Source organism: Lycium ferocissimum, chromosome 7, assembly GCF_029784015.1.
Source record: "Lycium ferocissimum isolate CSIRO_LF1 chromosome 7, AGI_CSIRO_Lferr_CH_V1, whole genome shotgun sequence".
In the NCBI taxonomy this organism is placed as follows: Eukaryota; Viridiplantae; Streptophyta; class Magnoliopsida; order Solanales; family Solanaceae; genus Lycium; species Lycium ferocissimum.
The window spans coordinates 18,495,394-18,516,132 of NC_081348.1; the positions used below are offsets into that span (position 1 = coordinate 18,495,394).

Genomic DNA, 20,739 nt, shown 5'->3' on the forward strand with positions numbered 1-20,739 from the left:
TGCATTGCTTATTTTTTATTTTATTTCAAAATAAGTGGAAATTGATCTTATTCTTTCAAAATTACTCTTATTCAAACAAACAATTTCTTCATTTCGCAATTTTTTACAACTAACGCTCATTAACTAACAACAAGATTGTCATTTTCTCACTTTTTTAAGAGGACGATCAAATTAATTTGACCAAGTATCAATTCATCATATAAGATATAATACTCCCTCCGTTTCTAAATAAATGGTATTTTAGGATTTTTATATTATTTTAAAATAAGTGGAAATTGACCTTATTCTTCCAAAACTACCCTTATTCAAATAAACAAGAATCATTAAACAGATTTTCATTTTCTTATTATTAAACTCATAATTTTCAGAAGGTATAAACTAAAAAGTAACTTACTATTAAACGGAGGGAGCAACACTTGGAAAGAACTTCTGTTGTAACTATATATTGCTTATCATTTCTAAAATTCAATTTTAATTTGAATGATAGAATGAACAATGTAACTTACTAGAAAGTTTTACTAAATTGACCATTGCAAAATACAAGTAGAGTCTATACTTTACGTTTGATAATGTGCACAAAAGCTGCCGATTAATACATCATTTAGAGTAAGATATTCAAATTGGAATTATACTATAATTAGACCAACCACTGGAATCAATTGCCCAGAAGAAAAAAGGAAATAGAAGGAAAACTTTTGGTCAATCGGAAATCTGTGACTGAATGGTTAACTTAAATATCATTCACGGATAAAGCCTCGTGATTGAGCAAAGGAAAGGAAAGCGAGGGGTCTGGCCCACGTTTATGTGTCCTGTTCTATATCCGACAAACGCTCCAAGTAATTTATGGCCCACCCGTACTTCCCCACCTACCCACTTCACGGCCCGACTACTTTGGGTGGTAATGAGTGGTCCCCTCATCCACCCCCCTAAATAGCTTTAACCGTATTTGACAAAATTTCAAGAATATATATTAACATGAGAGAACTTAAATCAAAACTTCTAATATAAAATATCGCTTAAAAATATCATTTTTTTATCATGCAAATTATATATCAACTAGTGTAGTGTGATTTTGGTATACACATATATAATTTTATATTTAAGAAGAGGAAATGAGATCTCTTACTTTTTTACAATTTGAATTAAAAAATATAGCCTATAAGAAAATGAGATCTTTTAAACCATAATACCTACTCATTCTTCTGTCTTTTTCTTTTTTTTTTTTAAAAATAAATAAAATTGTCCTGTATATTTTTTCATTTACTTTACTTCAGAAATCCTAGAGTCTTTAAATACAATTAATCAACTTTTCTTCTTCTTCTTCTATAAATGTGTAAAATCTTAATTAATAAATATGAAATTAACTTAAAATCATTACAGAACATTTTATCTTGAAATGTTAAGAAATATATATTTACACATGTTGTAGAAACTGTTTATTCAATGAATCATACTCTAAAAATTAATGATGATGATGGCTCATTCTTTTCGGTCGATGATAATGGTTGTGGAGCGAGTTAGTTGTAGTTGTGTTCGGTGGACGTAACTGACGATGGTAATTGTGTGGCAGTGACTGACAGTGATAGTGGTGTGCAATAGTGATTGTGGTAGTTACGTAATCACAGTGAAAGCATTGGGTTATAGAGGCGGATAGTATTGGAGGTAGTAGAAATTGTTGGCGATGGCTACTGGTGGTGGTGGTGGTGATAGTTTTGGTAGTGATTGATAATAATGATTGTGATATGGAAGTTGGTGGACATAGCTGGTAGTGGAGGAGATTGGTGATTGAAGTAGTGGCGGAACAACCTGATAGAAAGAGGGCTTGATTGAATCCCTTTTGAAAAATTATACTACATAAAAAAAAAAAAAAAAAAAATTTTTTTTTGTATATTTATATATCATTGCTGAATCACCTTAACAAGTGATAAACACTTCATTCCAAAGATTTTTTTTTAATCTCTTTTCTTAGGTGATGATTTTATCGCTGGATAAAAGTAGTTGGTGGTGATGGTTGGTGGTACAGATAGTTAGTAGTGATGGTTGTCACTGCAAATTGATAGTTATTGGTAGTGAATTAACATCTGAATAATTTAGATTCAAAACTTCCATTAAGTGAAGACAAACAAGACCTAAATATCTAAATACAATGTTTTTTTTTCTTTAAACTTTGAAGTATTTGGTTTGAAAATTAGATATAGTGAGATTGAATTTGACCCAATTAGTCATTCTAATTTGTGACATTAAAACTTTCTTATTTTATTCAAAAATTAAATTTACTTTGAAAAAAATTTAAATTCAAAGTGAATTTGGTCAAAGAATACTAATGTACTTCTACGAATTCATCCTTAAGTGAATTTGTCACATAACTATATCACAATTATCACTTATTATTACTTAATAAATACTATGCTATACTATATATTTACTTGTTACCGTTCAAGTTTGTAAAACGAATTTGAATTGCTAAATTTGTCAAAGCAAGGTTATGCAAATCATGAATTGAACATTCAACTTTTTACCAAATAGACATTAAATACAAAGCTTTTTAGGAGCGGAGGTGATGTGTTTAGGTCGGTGGGGCTGTCTCCATAGAGGGTGTCTATTCTTTACTTTCATTTTCATTAAGATCCCCAAACTAATAAACTAGATTAACGCTAATCCACCTTTAAATGTTAATCTCATTTCTCTCTCTATATTTGTCTCCTTCTTCACTCCCCTTTGTCTCCATTCTCTCCACTTTTATTAATATCCAATAAAAACTTACTACGTACCTATATAAAATTTAAATTGTACTCCCTTGTCCAGTTGACTAGACATTGTGTAAGAAAGATTTTATTTTTTTAAAATTAAATTATTTATACATATAATATATATTCTTTTTCATACAATTTAAAAAAAAATATATCACATAAATTAAGACATATGAAACGGGAGTAATTAAATTAAAAATATTTTGGCCATTATTGTTTTGTTAAAGAAAAAAACAAAAAGAGAATGGAAGAAGAGCAAGAAGAACACTCAGTTGTTCCTCATCTTGTTGTGCTTCTACTGCTCTTCTAAGCTGCACACGACGTCGTTTTCACATCTCATTGCCCTATGCTTTCTTCAATGTAGCTCGTGATCCACAAAGCTTCACGTTTTCTGGTTCATCTTTTTTCAGCTTTTTCTTTTTTCTTTCTTTCTTTTCACTTTTTCCCTTTTAACTTAAATTGAAGTGAATCTATTCAAAAAATTTCACTGTGACTTATTTCTTTCTTGACTGACTTAAATGCCGGGAAATGTGAGTTGTGGGTACTTCAAATTTTTAGCTTTAATTTTATGCTATTTTAGGTCTTTTTTTTTTTGAGGTACCCATTTTGAATCTGCTTTTATTTGTTGTTGGTTTTGAGTGTTTTATTTGGTTTGTAATGCTTGTTTACTGTTAATAACAGCAAAATGTGAGTTGTGGGCACTTGAAATTTGCATCTTTCTAGCTCTAATTTTATGTTATTTTTAGGTCCTTTTTTTGAGCTACCCATTTTGAATCTGCTTTCAGTTTTTTTGCTGGTTTTGAGTGTCTATTGGTTTGTAATTCTTGTTTACTCTTAATAACAGTAAAATGTGAGTTGTGGGTACTTCAAAATTGCATCTTTCTAGCTCTAATTTTGTGTTATTTTTAGGTCCTTTTTTTTTTTTTTTTTTTTTGGTGCTTTTGAGTGTTAAATTTTGTTTGTAATGCTTGTTTACTTGTTTTGGGTCTTTATGTTTTTCTCAGTCTCTGATCTTGTTTGTAGTATTTCATATTTATATTTTTGTTTTTAAATTTCAAATGCATTGGAAACATTTGATTGTTGATGTGTAATTGCAAGGGTTTTGGTAGTTTTTTTTTTTTTTTTTAAATTTTATTTTAATACTTCTTATATTTCAAGAAAAAATGCACCTCATTTTCATCAATTTGAGGGTATGATGTATGACTGTTAATATTCACAGTATTGTCTAAACGCTAATTGGCTTTTGGGTATTTTCCGGTTTGTTGAGATATTTATTCAAATTCTAGGGAGGGAAGTCTTGAGTTCTTGCCAATTTTTATTTTTTCTCCCTTTTAAATTTTAAGAAACGGCAACTTATTGGGTTAGTGTTTATATATTAACTCGGTGCCATGGAAAAATGTGTCTTTTTTTCTTATTTCAACAAAAACACTTTATTGCACTTGTTTTGCTTAAATTGGTGCAATGTCATGGAAAATTGCTGTTGTATCCTGATATTAGAACCTTATTATGACGATGTTCTAGAAATTCGACATGATGTCTAAGTTCTGGCAACCACACTGTAAATCCTCAAAATCTCTTTTCTGAATGTTTTGCATACAGGATAATATGTACCTATATATGAAGTAATAGCTTTTTGGCAAATGTAGCACTGTATAATTATTTGAATCCTTTCCCCGGATCCTGCTAAGGCGGAATGCTTCGTGCACCGGGCTTCCTTTTTTAATCTTTTGTTTTGCTTCATTTTTGTCTAATCTAGTAGCCTTTTAGTAGTTTATTAATGTATCTATTTGTTTTTTCCTTTAGAAACGGGGTTGGTGCAAGTTGAAGTTTGAACTTTGAAGGGAAAGGTCCGTTAGGGGTCCAATGGAGCAGTATGAAATATTGGAGCAAATTGGTAAAGGGGCTTTTGGCTCTGCAGTTCTTGTTAAGCATAAGCTTGAAAAGAAGAAGTAAGAACCAGAAAACATAGTCATTTATATAAGCCACATACATATAGTTACTATTGCACTTTTACTACGTGAAAGTGTATATGAAATCTTCAATCCCGTAAGCAATTGATACTTTTCAAAAGATATGTCTGTGAAATAGGAATTAATTTATTCTTTTTCATATTCCTTCTTATTTCAGGTATGTATTAAAAAAAATCCGTCTCGCTCGGCAAACAGACAGGACTCGCCGAAATGCACACCAGGAGGTTTGTCTTTTGCTTAAACCATTGATCTTCTCAAACCTCACCTCCCAGCCTTCTTTATGCTAGGAAAACATTGAGAAAACCTTGAGTTTTACCATATCCTAGAATTTTTACATATCAGCCTTGAAAGAGGTTCAGAAATGATATTTTTTGTACCAAAGCTTTCAGTTCAGTAACCAGAAAAGAACACTTTGAGATGTGAAGGGAAAAAGATCTTCTATACAAAGGAACATGCAACTTTTTTTGAACTTCTCAAAGAAAAAGAACATAAATAATTTTTGACACCAAAAACTTTCACTAGTACTTGTCACTTCATGTACATCTTATATATATTCTAGACCATATTATGCTCTGTAGTTGAACTTTCTTAAAATGCCCTGTTGTTTAATTTATCTTTTATTTTGTAGATGGCCCTTATTTCGAGTATGCAAAATCCATTCATTGTGGAGTACAAAGACTCATGGGTTGAGAAGGTTGCAACCAGTACTTATCTTTCAAGTCATGTTCTTTTCTTTCCTTCCTTTGTTACTTTCAACATTTTGATAGAACATTTGATGTATGCATTTTCTTCTTTTGGAAGTATGAGATTAAGCAGTTTCATGTGTCTTAGCATGTAAAAGTATTGGATAGGTAAATCTGCAAGGGAAATTTGCTTGAAAGTTCTACAAGTAATGAAAGCCAATTATTTCATGATGGGCAAAGCCAATTATTTCATGATAGGCAAACCCCTATACCAATAAAATAACCTTTTAAAGGGTCTTTTTGCAGGAATTCAATTTGTCATGTGGCAACAAACTCTGATGTCTTGAAATGTCAGAGCAACCTTAATGAAGTCTGTTCAGGCAGAAGTTATTTGACTATAATTTGAAAAATACTATTGGTACACTATGATTTTGGAAAGAATAAGGAGATGTTGTATTGCAATAATGATGCATGTGAATAGACAAGAACAGAATAGTCAAAACTGTTTAAGCGCTCAAGCACATATTTAATTGCTAGCTCTTTGTCATCTTTGGGGAAAGAATCAGCTACTATATGTGCATACTTTTCTATGCAGCTATTATCCCCTTATCCACCTGGATGTGCATGGAGTTTCTAAAACGCACTCCGCACACTTTTTTTATTTTTGATAAGTCACTCTGAAGTCTTTTCTTTTGTTTAATTTTCTTTGTCTCTTTTAATTTTTATCTTTCCTTGGCATTTTTTTTTAATCTTTCCAATGAATCGTTTTTTTTTTTTTGGTGCAACGTAATTGGAACAGAACTAGATTTATTCTCCAGTAGACTGTTGTTATACAATTAGTGGATAGATTTAAACCCGCATTACATGAGTAGAGTTGGGGATACCACTCGAGAAAAGCTGTGTAGACAAGTTTAATTTAGAATCATAAGTACTTTATCAATGTTGGACTTGGACCTCTTACATGCTGATGCTATTAATTTTTTGGACAAGTACAATGAAGTTGCTGGTCAAACACGTTCTACCCTTTATATCATAAGAATTAAGAAATGTACAAGTGACTGACATTATACTAGGACTACTACTAAGATCTCTGTCAAGTTCTTCTTTTTTGAATCCTTTTGCTCTCTTTTTCTTTACATTCCTTGCTAGTTGGGACATTCTCGATTCTCTCAACATGTGTTGTAAAACTACTTGTCTGCTGCTGTGTGTATCAAATGGATATATTCAAAGCTTAGATGGGGATTTACTTTTTATGCCTTCCCTTGCAGGGTTGCTATGTGTGCATAGTCATAGGTTATTGTGAAGGTGGAGACATGTGAGTGACCTTTTCCTACTTAAACTATGTAGTTTGATTCCATTTGTCTCTAATGACCTTGGAAATAGCCTCAATAACTGCATGCCTGCTTCGTTGCAATGACCTCTATTTTGCTGCAACTTTGCAGGGCAGAGGCCATAAAAAAGGCAAAGAACATCCATTTTCCTGAAGAGGTAATTCTTCTACTGCTTGTAACCTTTGCTTCAATGTTCAACTAAAGTTTCAAGAGTTATTTTAAAAGTTGAGCTGTCATTTATGTGTCATTGGCTTCTAACCAATTCATGAACTGTTAATAGAAATTATGCAAGTGGCTTGTTCAACTCTTAATGGCTCTTGACTACTTGCACATGAATCACATCCTTCATCGTGATGTCAAGGTTCGCTGTATTTGCTTTTCCCTGGGCGGATTCCTTTGACTTATTACTTCTTAACTTTGCTGCTCCTTTAAACTTTTTGTTTGTAACATCTTTTGCAGTGTTCAAATATATTTCTAACAAGAGAGCAGGATATTCGTCTAGGTTAGTTTACTCATTTTGCATTTTCAGCTCCTTGAAAGTTCTAAATTCTAATAATTTACTAAAGGACAAGCGCGGCATACTACTGCAGGTGATTTTGGACTCGCCAAGATGTTGACTTCAGATGACCTTGCTTCCTCGGTAAGTAATGTTACTGTAGATGATTATCTAAAAGATATCATGTTTCCCAATAATATTTAGCTAAGTTATACTTGCTTAATTTCTCAGATTGTTGGAACCCCCAGTTACATGTGCCCGGAGCTTCTTGCAGACATACCTTATGGATCCAAGTCGGACATATGGTCTCTAGGTAATACAGATATACATCAAGTGGCACACATATTGCATGCTAGCAGCCTGGCACACATTGTGCCTGATGCTATGTTTTGTCAACATGCTTAGTGGACACTAATGTAAGGTGCACTAATATTTCTTTGATTTTTTTTTTCCATCCAGGATGCTGTATATATGAAATGGCTGCGTTTAAGCCTGCATTCAAGGCATTTGTAAGTTTCTGAGGACGTTGTTACTGTCTAACCTTGTTACTCAAGCAGTTGTCTGGTCAGCATTTTGAAATGCAGCACATGCTTTTTTAGAAGTAATTATTCTTCACTTATGTGAAGATTTTAGTAATTTCAGCTAGTATATTCTTCTTTTGCAAAAGAAACAAGAACTGTAGTTGTTAAAACTAGTCAGATGTCCATTATTGAACCACTAGCAATAGTTGTGGAGAATTCCGATGAACATCAGATGAAATTCCTCATTGTGCATGTTCTAGGTGTTGGTGTTATGGCTCTGGAGAGATATTAAAAGATGTCTCAAGTGTGTAGCACTTGACGGAAACTGAGAGCATAATTGGATTAGAAAAATGATGATGAACATGAAGTTTAATGGGGTCTGCTTAGCTTGATTCTTGACAAAAGATTGAACCTAAGATGAAATAGCTGGTTTATTTATTGGAACAAAGAAATGTAGATGAGAAATTGGATAATTACTTGTCCTATTGATATGTAAAATTAACTAAAGATATATTTTGTTTGTGCCAATTTCTATGTTTTAGCTAATGAGCCTTGTAGATTTTTCATCTTCCCATTGGAGCTCTACTAAAACTAGAAATAATGAAGTGTTCTTTATGAAGAATTGCACCCGATTTTTTCATTGTGCTGCCAATGATTTTCCTGTTTTGGAGTTTATAGAAGCTTATAGATTATTATTACTCTCTCTAGTTTTAAATGAGTACATTTGGGTGATCATGGCCTTTGTCTTCCTTATTATACTTCAATCAATGGATTCTTGATTTATGACTCTACCTATGATGTAGTTATTGGACAATCTTACTTTGATTTTGAGTGCTTTGAGAAACTAATCCTTGTTGCATATGTGTATCCATATGTTTTCTAAGGTTTCTGCATTTCACTTCCACTTTCCTATTTCTGGTGGATATTTTTTGGATGTTGAAACTTATGTCATCTTATGCATATTGACATAGGATATGCAAGCACTCATCAACAAAATAAACAAGTCTATTGTGGCACCACTTCCGACAAAATACTCTGGTCCATTGTAAGTCATTCATTTGCTTGAGATTTCTTTTGTAATGGAACCATGTATTTGTTTATATGTGCAAGTGCTGCACTTTTTATTTAGGACTGTGACTTCTAAAGCTGGACTTCCTGTTGAAGGAAGCCCCTCTTTCGATTTTTTTCAAATGATTTGTTATTTTGGAGAACTATCTTAAAATATACAGGTCTATTTTAAACTTATAAACAGCCATTCAACAGATGGGAATAAAATTGTAGCAAGTTAACTGGTTGTGTGCACCTTTTATTTTACTCTAGTGAGGTTCTGTATCTAAGTATGCCTTATTTGAAAGAAAGGCTAACATAAGGATTTTAAAGTTAGATTACACTAACCCACTCTTAAGGGCTTTTTTATTCCCTTGACTCCCATCGTGCTTCCAGTCTAATGCACAACATGACAGGCCTCCCTGTGTTAACTTGCATGAATGGAATTAGTTTTGTTTTTATCATCAAATTCCCAAGAACCAAAATAGTTTTCTGTAAAATAAATTTTGAGATGTAAGAGGAGAACAAATTAGCACCTTGAAAACAAAAGCCAATGAAAGATCAGCAATCATTTTAACTGCATCTTCCCTCCGGGGACCTTTCTAATTCCTTGGTGGACGACATATTTGTAAAATGATATTTCTACTTGATGCCATCTAAAGGCAAAATGTGGTGAAAGGAGATAGTGCATTGGCATGGAGGTCAGGAAGTAGGTTGTCCTTATTATGACGAACAACTCAAGGTTGTTTTTGGAGTCATTATGACGACATGAAGAGTCTATTCTTCACTTCTTAAAGCCTCTATTTGCAATGCACTTCTTTTGTTAGTAAAGGAACATCGAGATCCAAAAATTGAGAGGGGATGTTTAGGTGCCTCAGTAACTACGTATTGAACTCTTTTGGCTTTATCTATGGGAAACTCTACCCTTGAATGGGAAATCTTTTTGTTACTTTGCTTATTCACTTCTCTTATTTGCCTTCCAGCCGAGGTCTTGTCAAAAGTATGCTGCGGAAAAACCCAGAACTGAGGCCAAGCGTATGAATTCATCTTTATCTTTATTTATATAGTTTCATTTACATCTTAAGCCATTATGCTATTGCCTTAAGATCTCCTATGAGGTTCATTAAGAAACTTGAACTGTTGGTTTAATATGCATATTATGTAATCTGCATAAATGGATAATGTTTCTACATAGAAATCTGCATATGATGGGGTTATTTGTAGATAAACAAATAGAAGCTTATAAATGCTGTAGTGTTATTTCAACACTGCACCCAAAAGTCAAATATGTGAATATGAGGTTATTGTTTACATTTCTTTCTTGAATCTCATGCCTTCCATGCCTGTGCTTTACACCATAGCGTAAGACACTTCCTTTTGATTTATGTTCATCCGATAGTAGAAACATTCAATTCTTTGTCTTTTGTTTTTGCCCTTTTTTATTTTTATTTCTTTTTGTTGGTACAGTAATATTTTTAGAAGACAAAATCATAAGTGAGACGCACATTTTCTAATCATTCTTCCTTAGCCGCTTTCATGTATTAAGTTTGGAAGAAATAACTTGTTGGGGACATATCTTTTCGCCTTTATTTGAAGAAAAAGGCAGGTAGACACGATCTTCTGGTAATGTCAGAGATCTTAACAGATACCAAGTTGACGAGTCATCATTTGGATGGAAGGTAAAGGGATAAACAAGGAAACTTTGACCGGAATTCTGCGATCAATAAGCTGCTTCTGAAGTTACTCCAAAATCCTCAAAACTTCTCTTTGTAGTTAATGATTTGTACCATTCGGTAACAAGAAATTTTATTACTTCAGTAACAACTGCCTGTCATATAGTTAAAATGGTCCTGTGATGTCTCCCTTTTAATCATGTCCAAGTGTGACTTCCTATCAGCAATACTCTCTAGCCTGCGTTGCCTGTTATGTGAACTTTAAAAATTACCTATCTGGAATGATTGACAATTGACATGCATAGGTGGAGAAGATCTCTATTCTAACAAGCCAGATGTTTAATGTTCCATAAAGAGTGATATTGTCTGGTTTTGTAAATATGCAAAAGAACTAGCTGCTCCTAAGAGCATACATCACAGATTCGAACCCTTAACAGGCAAAAGCCAGGTATGTAAGTGGAGAAGGGGCCCATTATCCACGGAGAGCCATCACAGCAGGATCTCGGGGATTCCTCTGTTATCAAAATAAGAAAAAACAAAACTAGCTGCTCCCAAGAAAAGGGAATTGTACTCTGACCATCTATTTGGGATTATAGTAAATTATAGTAAAGAAAACTGAATGACATGTTTCAGTCTCGTTCTTAGTCTTTCCGCCTGTAATTTGAGATGTTGCATACCCAATGATGGCCTTAATTTACATTTATCCTAAAACTGCAAAAATCTTTACTCATAACTTTTATGTAGTGGCGTAACATCAAAAGTAGTGATGACATGTCTCATTATTTTGCCCACATAATGCAAATATCTAGTGGACGCATTTTATGTTTTCTTCGCTTTAAATTTAAAATATGAAGCCTTTCATAATCGATGATTTATCTTTAAGCGTTGGCTTAGAAGGAGCGTCTGTTCTGAGTTACAGGAGCAATTTATATGTATATAAATTACGAGGAGTGCGTCTAACAAAAATGAAAGGATTAGCATGTTAACGCATATCGGCAGTGTGTCTTTGTCTGTTTTTGTTTAAGCTAATAAATTTCTACTTAAATTACCTTTGAAGCATGCAAATAAAGGAAGATCAACTCCTTAATCACAGAAGCGATTCAATACTAACCACAAAAAGATTAAAATATGTCTCTTTGGTTTCTTTAGAGTACCTTAATTGTTCCATAGTTAATTATAATATTCACACTGGCATAACGTATTTTGTTTTGGTTATATTACAGGCAGCAGAACTTCTTAGGAATCCACTCCTTCAGCCTTATGTGATTAATACTCATCTCAAACTTAACAGCCCTAGACGCAACAGTTTACCTGCTTGTTTGCCTGATAATGATGTTAAGAAAACCAGATTCGCAGTTTCTGAAAGCGCACCTTTCCCAAAGAATAGAGAGAAGCGAATATCATGCGGAAATGATAGGACTCTGAATCCTAGTGTCTCTGATCACGATTATACTTTTTCAAGTCGTAGATATCCAAAAACTCCAAGCAGAGTATCTGAATTGTCTGTTGGAAGCCCTGATAGAGGATCAACTGTCACAAAAAAAATCACTTCAAAAGCTTTGCTTGTGAACAAGAATCCAAAGGTGATCATGCCGAAATCAACCACTCCAAGAAGACAAGTGGAGCTAAGGAACAATGATATGGTAAGATCAAAAGTAAAAGGTTATTCATTTTACTTGTTTCTATTCTATGGTAAATGGATTTTATTCTAGACAAGAATGCCCAAGCGGTTCAACTGATGGACAACAAAGCAAGCTGATACTGATGTATAAAAAGTAATAGATGTAATATTTTGTCATTACAACAGATTTTGAAAATGGTTTCTCACTAAATCTTAGATGGTGTCAACTTATATACTAAAAGATGAAGATGGTATCCTAAAATCGAACTTAATATTGTTATTTTCATTTGGATCTTGATTAACCATTTGGAAATTGGAATACCCAAACCAGGACACATTCTGCCAAATTGACTTTGATATCTATGTTAGCCTATGTTTTTTAGGGTTCAGCTAAAGACTAACACAACCATATATGATGAAAGAAAGTATGAGGGTAACTAAGATCTGCGGTTAGTAAAATGATATTTTACTTATTTGGTTAGGAAGTAAAATATGAGGGTAGTTATGTTTTGATTCCTGCACTCGTGTATGAAAATTAGACGGTATTGGGACAGTGACTTTAATTACGTATGCATGGTATTTGGTTCATTAGACTCTAGCTGGTTAATTCTGGCTATACCACTTCTCCTTACTGGTTGACTTGTCAAAATGGATTACAACATATCAAACAACATAGGGGTTAAAGAGTGTACATTCACCATGAAGGATATGTGTCAATCCCATCTTTTACTTCCCTTTCCCTACTTGAATAAAAGATAATTGAATTAAGAATTCTCTAATGTGTGTCTGCTGTAAATCTGGTTCCCTTTTAAATTTTAGATTTAAGCTGTGGATTATAGACAGCTATACTTGATATCTGCATTTTCAACGTTGAAGTTTTCAGAGAATAATTGTCTACATTCTGCCTGCTCATTTCTGGCGAGAATGGCAAGATTAGCTTGTTTCCCTGCTGAAAAAGTGAACTTCAACTCCTTCAATATCATCTTAGTAGTACAATATTTCCAAAGATTTTAGATTTTAGTGACTTTGGTCTTCAGTCAGAAATTCTATTATCCATCTCGGAAGTAGCTAAATCTGAACCTTTATGTCTTTTTTGGTCTACTTAGTTTATGTATGAACTAACCCTTATAAAGGAACATCATTCTTGCTAGGTTATTGGAGCTGTAGTGTCATCTTTATATGTTCCTAAAATTAACCAATGACTTTAAGAACCATGGAGCCCCCAAGTTTAATTAGAACTTCCTTATTTTTTGATTAGTAGATAAGGGGATACGCATTATATGGGCAGAAGGGGATGCTGACCTTGTGAAAATATGTTTCATTAAAATAAACTGAATAGAAATAGCCCCCCCACTTGTGGGATTACACTGGTTATGTTGTTGTAACTGAATAGAAATAGCTATAATGGCAACTGCATAGAAGTTACAATGGCAACTGCATACTATTGGTTAGAAGTTAGAACTATACCATTCTCATTCTTGATAAGTTTGCTGGTGCTATAACATTTAGCACTTGCAGTTTATAATTGTGAAGGTTTATCCAAATATTCTATATAACTCTTGCTATCCTAATCTGTATGGCACTTTCCATTTTGGGATATCCAAATTGTTTCACGCGATTGCAAAATACTAGTAACAACTTTCAAGAATTTAACTTCATTTTATTATTCAAATTTAAACTTTGATGAGATGCTTTCTCAATCAACTATTTTCCAATAACAATTTTAATATTCTTTTCCACTGTTATTATTGTGATAAACTAGTTAGCTTAAAGTCTTAAAATTTTGTATGAAATCAAATAGTGTTACACGAGGTGGAGGCAATATGATTTTAGGTTTTTCCTCTAGGTAAATATGTCCTTTCATTAAGCAAACCCATTGATGGATCATTCTAATAAAAATGTATTGTTTCATTAAGTGACCAATACACGTTTCGACTAAGCATGATGCCACCAAAGCTAATAAATGTCTGGTTGTTGACCTTTTATTTGTTGTTGAACTTCCGTTTTCCCTCTTGGTAAGTATGAGATGTGTTTGCAAACTATATAAAAGAAAATCAGAAGTTTTAATTTGCCTGGCTAGCATTGCGAAAGATCATATGATTTTGTGTTCACTTATCACTAAATTTGTGATGGATTACTCATCTAGCATAATTTGCAGTCCATTATCCGTTTCGATTCCTAGAGTATGTAAAGTGTTGAAGTGGTAGATAAAAATGCTCGCCTCCAACTCCATCTTCATTAAGCCCCAGCTGTTCCAAAAGAGATGAGAGGAGAGAGAGAGAGAGAGAGAGAGCGAGCACGACAAGCAAAAAAGAAAAGAAAAACAAGAAAATAAAATGTGGTTGCTTTTATGTCTGTTCTGAAAATTATGGATATAAGCTTATGTACTTTAAGCAGTAATATGATAATATGCAATTTTTGCCTGCTTAACCATATTTCCCTTGGTGATGTGTGTGTTCCCAACACCTGTCATTTGACTACTCTATGCTTGACAGGCTTCACGAACCCTGGTGAAGAGATCTGTTTCTACAACTCGTAGGTCATCTTTGCCATTGACAAATAAGGCAGCAGTTCAAGAATTACCTCGAAGGCCGAGTCTCAGTTTCCTTGACTGCATTAAGTCTCCTGATGTTTCTGTTAATGCCCCTCGAATTGACAAGATGCTTGAGTTTCCATTAGCTTCATATGAAGATCCTTTCCATCCTATACGCCGAACATCATCAAACTCTGCGCAAGGTTCCTCTGGCTCACCACAAGCCGAATATTCAGTTATGAAAGACAAATGTACCATACAGATTCCTGACAGTAAATTTGATCGACTGAGTGCAAATGATGCTTGGCAAGGGTTTGAAGGCCCCATGGTGCATGTGGATAGAGAGGACATAACTGATTCTTCTGATCAAAATGCTACTGCTGGTGCATCCAGCCGAACCTCATCTGACACAAGACGCCGTCGTTTTAACATGTCATCTTATAAGCAACGGGCCGAAGCCCTGGAGGGATTACTTGAGTTCAGTGCCAGACTCTTGCAAGAAGACAGATTCGATGAACTTGGTGTATTACTGAAGCCATTTGGACCCGAAAAAGTTTCTCCGAGGGAAACTGCTATTTGGTTGACCAAGAGCATCAAAGAAAATGCTCCTAAACAGGAAGATTAGTTCTAAGGACATTCAATGTGTATAAAGTAGTCTTTGCTGTAATATTTTCTGTAGGTGCCCAGATTTTGCTACGTAGAGGCATAGTCATAAGCTGAGACGGTAATTCATAGCTAGGATCTTCTGTTATCTTTACCCCTTCCGTATTTAGCAAATTCATGCGGTACTGAAAGGATACTATGGATGAGAAAACAGGTTCCGTTAATCCACTAGAAATATTACTTATTCGGGTGGGAATTCCCAATGTTAGCATCTATTTTCTCCCAATTAGAGAGTGCTTGTTATGCTTGTCTCTTTTATTTTTGGGTTCCTTTATTCAACTTGAGAGACAAGCTAAAGAATGTCAGCCTCAGTTTTCATCAGAAGTTGGGGTGTTACCCCAATTTTTTGGTATCAGGCTGCGCTTCTCCTTGTGCACTTGGATGCTCTAATAACAGAGATACTTTAAGGAAAATGGAGTTTGACCGGCAAGATGGAACCAGTACATACTCAAAGGAGGCTGATGTAAATGGCTGAAAGAGAGCGATAAGTAGCTATGAATCTCATGTGCTAGCCACTCTTACCATGTAGGCAGTGAGAGATATTCCACAGGTCAAATGGTAGACACTATGCTGGTAGAATCAACCTTTGACATGCTTGATGGGCTTTGCTTGTTTGTAAAGCTTGAGTAACCAGGCTTCATGGCTTTCTGGGACATTGTGTCTCCTGCTGTGGGTAGGTGTTTCTTCCCTGCTAGCGTCTGGTATGCCTGTTATCCCATCCATCGATGGTGTGCGCTTGCTTTTTCTTTTTATGCTCCAATTGGGCCGTTGTCTTGGTTCACTATGTGATCTAGCTTTTGATCTTGAGGATTCTGTGTTGGACATGTATGTTAGGGCTAAAGCAGCGCTAGAAATTATGGAGTTCGGATTTTCTGAGTGTGTGATGGAAAGTGGGGTTTTGGAAGATATGGTCGTTGACACATTAGAGCAATCTTCAAAATCTTTTTTTGGCATCTTGAAGGAGAAATCCTCTATATGCCTTTCATAACTTATTGTGCTTGCATCACTCAGTGTAGAGGGACTTGGACATGTCTGGAGTACTTGATTACTCCTTGACACTGAAAGACGATGAGATTCAAAGGTGCTCAATCTATTTTCCATTCTCGGAGATTTATCTTTCGTGCCAATTTTCTTCTGAACTCTCCCTTTTTCTTGAATGCTAACATCCATATTTTCCTGCCATTTAAAGTCTTGTCATTTCCCTTATATTGGTACACTCAAATTCTGCTTGAGGAGAAGATGAGACTTACAATGCTGCAGACTCTGGTAAGCTGATTGTTCTCGGATGATACTTTCTGACTCCTCCTTGTTGGGGTATGTGCTTCTTCAGACATCTGAACTCTTTGAACGCGAGCCCTTAGTTGAATGACCATAAGAGAGTGCATGCGCTTGACCATTGCTGCTGTCTGTTTCCTCACTAGGTGACCTCTTACCAGTGCCTGTAATCTAACTAGGCTTCTTAGGGCCCGCAACGCTTTCCTAGCCTGCATAAACATCAGTCATTCTTTCAAGCCATCTTTCTCCATTTAGCCGTTGACGTTATTTGTTTCATAAATGAGCACAATATCGTCCTACATAGTTTAGCTGTGCATGTTCGTTGACCTTAAGGCTTAAGGAGAGGACAAGGTCACTTGGGAAGTACAAATTATGAGGATCAAATGAAACCAAACTTGGATCGACTTAGGTTTGAAAATAAACAAGAATAGATTCATAGTGTGAGTTGTTACCAAATAAGAACGAAAAACAGCTTGGATTTTGGTGGCTGCTGCATCCTTAACACGTCTGGTAATGTATGTCTTTGGTTCTGTAGCTTCTTTTGCTGTTAGGGTTGCTTTGATGTGTTTCTCCAGAATGTCAAACTCCAGCATTGAGCCTTGTGTGTTAAGTTTGTGAGTAGAAGTCAAGTCAAAAGACCTAGCACTCTTATGGTTATTTCTCTCCATGCTTGATGATTTCTTGAAACTCCATCTCCTTCTCACTTTTGGAGTAGATGGGCAACTTGCAGTTGGGGTTACCATATATTCTGTTGGTTTTTCTTCTTTGTTTTCCCTTTCCTCCTTTTTCCCCATCATCATCAGAAAGTTCCTGATCCATTTGCTTGCCTTTCCCATTCCTGATGTACCTTTCAATCTCTTTCACTCAATAGTGTGTAAGAAGTATTTTCACAGGATTTTGGGTGAATGTTAGAGAGAATTTGTCTCATTTCAATGTGGTTGAGTACACTCATATAATGAGCTCAAGGCCTGCATTGTTTCTTGGCATTGTTATTTCATTGACTTCTAAAAAGAAATATTCAAATGGTTTAGGTGGTGCAACTCTTATATTATTCATTTTCACTGTATTTGGTTTGTCAAAGGCCTGCAAATGAGCCCCCTTGTCTTGCCATTTGCAGGTTGCAACTAAGGTGAGACTTGGACAACATACTAGTGTTTAAGGTTTCTCAACTAAACACTTACTTTTGTTTTTAGTCATATCTGCATGCACACCTCAATAACATCCCATTTATAGTCTTTTCTAAAGAAGTAAAGTTGGCTATTCCTAGACCCAAAATTATTCTAATGTGCTTAATCTTTCACTTTTAATTATGCAACGCTTTGAATTAACATAAAACAACAATACTTCCAATTTTCTCAAATTTATGGCTAAGGCTTGTATAAGTGATTCGAAAACGTTAATTTGGCTTGAATTTGCAATTAAAATGTAAATTATCTAGGGGCAGGCACCTAAATTTGTCTTTGAGAGAGTTTTCACGATTACACCACAGTCAATATTGCTAATTGGAAAGTTGACTGAAGTAAATTTGGTATAGGACTCCCGTGGCTAATCGTCACGAAGAAAGGAGGGCAAATACAGATCAACCAAAAATTTTATTTTCTTCTTAGAAAAGGGAATGAATATTATCCACGACGGTGACTAAGTTGGTTGAGGCGTAAGAACTTTTCATAACCTGAGTGCCCGGATTCGAAATCCCCCCGCCTACAACTGCAGGAATTTGCCTTAAAGGTCGCAGCTCATCGCATGGGGTTTGCCTAGTGCGAGTTATCTCTCTGTGTGATTTGCGAGTTATTACATGGGAAGAGGTTCTGCCACCTCGCGCGCACCCGAAGGATAGTGGCCGTAGGTTCCCATGTCATTAAAAAAAAAAAAAAAAAAAAGGGAATGAATATTTTTTCAATTTTTCGTTTTCTTTCAAGGTTTTATCGACAAAAGAAGAAATAATAATTACAAAAAAAAATAAAATAATCTGAAATTCGTTTTACACGTCTTATCTTTATCAATACACCTATCTTTTTCCATTTAGCTTTCTTGTTTGTTTGGTGTGCAAATGTGTAGTGTTAAGTGTTAACAATAATTCCACTTGGAAGTGAAAGAGTTATTTGATGAGGCTACCTTAGATGATTTTACAAGAAACTTAGATGGATTAGAGAGGATTTACATGATAGAATAATCCCAATAAGACAAATCAGAAGCACTGAAAGAGAAAACCAAAACATATGTCAGCTCATAGACAATAGGATTTTCCTTTGTTTAATATTTATTTTCTAGAAATAAGAGAAAAAAGGCAACGTTTTCAACCAAGCAATTTATATTTTACGAGTTAAGTTATATGGATCGATGGTGTAAAGAATATTTACGCAATCAGGTCAACTATTAGATAATTACATGTAAATTTCTGATAAATATTAATTAGTAATATGTTAAAATTGGTAATTATCTTACTATCTGTCATGCCCCGAACCATAGCTTGAGCGTAACACGATACTCGGTGTCTTGCTGTATGTGACCGAGCGAATCACATGACTTGCTGAATCAATATGGGGCATGAACTGATGCGGAACATAATATAAACATGCATGGTGTGAGTAAAACACGAGATTAAATAATCATAAGTTCTGAAAATACTATTATATCATGAATGCAGAAATATAGTAGTGTAGCCAACGAGGCTAACTCAACTGAACATCTGACATGACATAACTGACTAGTCTATGAAGCCTACTCCGTTAAACCGAAGCACGGGACAAGTCCGTCCCCCCCCCCCCCCCCCCGCACATCTTAACTGCATAACTGACATGAAATAAATAAAAATAACACCCTAAATGAGATGGGGCTCACCATTAGCTGATACGAGCAATAGTCTAAACGAGCAGATTCGCCATCCTGTAAATCAATACCTGCATCATGAAATGCAGGCCCCCGGACAAGAAAATGGGACGTCAGTACATTTGAATTGTATTGGTATATAAAGCAACTGAATGAAATAAACATGACACATGAAATAATATAAGTGAAACTGTAAGCTAGACATGAACATGAGCATCATCTGACATGAATAAATTTATAACATGAGTAAAAACATTTTAAGTACATATGTATATCTGTATCTTGTGAGAGAGCAGTAGTATAACCGATAATATGGGATCACCATGTGGGTACATGGAGTCTGGTACCTGGCCCGACCAACAGAGCAACCCCACACCTTGCCAGGGTATGAGACATAAGCATGAAATGAAAGGATCCATTCAATTGTCTGAAGGTGTAGTCCTAATCTGGGCGGATCGACCCTTACCCTACGTTGGCATATGTAGTTTCAGGCTGTCTGAGCTTTCTCGGTAAACCTATACTACTCCCAAAAACATGAACATGGATATAGGTGGCATCCGAGCCCATGGTTTGTATAACATAACTTGTAAGTATGACTTATAGACATGATTCGTAAACATGACTTGTGAACATGATTCGTGAGTATAATATAGCATGAATATAAGTATATAGTATAACTTGTATGAAAATATGGAAAACATGTATATTTTCATGAAAATAGGCATAATAGTTCGTATATTGCATTTAAGAACCCATGGAATGCAAAGCATGGGTATTCATGGATTACAGACGGATTCCCAATAACCAAAATGGAATATCAAGAATACAATAACGAATTATTAATACGAACATAATATGTCACGGTACATGTAACTTAAGGTCATCATGAATTAGAGTAGAAACCCTAGGTTTGTGGAACTTCGTATTTTCATGGATGAACGTAGAGTGGGGAAGAACAATGATGTTTCCACACGTGGATAGAAATCCTACATACCTTAGTTGCTTCAAAACATGAAGAAAAAGTCTGAACTTTTGAAGAAGAACCCCAAGAATCTGAACTTGAAACCTTGAGAAGTGTTTTCTTGAAAACCTTAATATTGTAGTTTAGAATCTTGTTAAGAATCCATGTTTATGTGTTAGAATTACTTAGAAATGCATGGGAGAGACTCACCTTGATGTGGGGGGATGAAGAGAGGAAAGAAAAGTCGTGCTAGGGCTTGGAGAACTGAAAAATGGAATAAGAACTTAGAAAAACACGATTTTAATGAACCTCAGGGTTGTCTGCGCCGCAGATGGCCTTCTGCGGTCGCAGATGCCAAAGCGTATCGAAAACAGAATGCTGGAAAC

The 20,739-nt window shown here is 34.9% G+C and overlaps 2 protein-coding genes across 3 annotated transcripts; one reads left to right on the forward strand and one right to left on the reverse strand.

The window, feature by feature from the left end:
* The first annotated feature begins 2,977 nt into the window (after positions 1 to 2,977).
* On the forward strand, positions 2,978 to 15,514 carry LOC132063617 (serine/threonine-protein kinase Nek2). 2 transcript variants are annotated; one of them, XM_059456253.1, is made up of 15 exons: positions 2,978 to 3,144; positions 4,554 to 4,699; positions 4,878 to 4,944; positions 5,349 to 5,414; positions 6,672 to 6,718; positions 6,846 to 6,891; positions 7,015 to 7,095; positions 7,194 to 7,236; positions 7,325 to 7,374; positions 7,462 to 7,543; positions 7,690 to 7,739; positions 8,723 to 8,796; positions 9,782 to 9,833; positions 11,695 to 12,114; positions 14,588 to 15,514. In XM_059456253.1, exons 2-15 carry the CDS (start codon positions 4,614 to 4,616, stop codon positions 15,248 to 15,250), a joined length of 1,827 nt encoding a protein of 608 aa, XP_059312236.1. In that variant the 5' UTR covers positions 2,978 to 3,144; positions 4,554 to 4,613; the 3' UTR covers positions 15,251 to 15,514. The 2 variants fall into 2 exon arrangements, with proteins under 2 accessions (XP_059312236.1, XP_059312237.1); XM_059456254.1 differs by lacking the exon at positions 2,978 to 3,144 and adding an exon at positions 3,257 to 3,280.
* A 353-nt stretch (positions 15,515 to 15,867) lies between these two features.
* Positions 15,868 to 17,399, reverse strand: LOC132061998 (protein IQ-DOMAIN 19-like). Its single transcript, XM_059454659.1, has 3 exons — positions 17,016 to 17,399; positions 16,539 to 16,772; positions 15,868 to 16,464 (listed from the first exon to the last, which is right to left on the reverse strand). Exons 1-3 carry the CDS (start codon positions 17,397 to 17,399, stop codon positions 15,868 to 15,870), a joined length of 1,215 nt encoding a protein of 404 aa, XP_059310642.1.
* Positions 17,400 to 20,739: the final 3,340 nt, after the last annotated feature.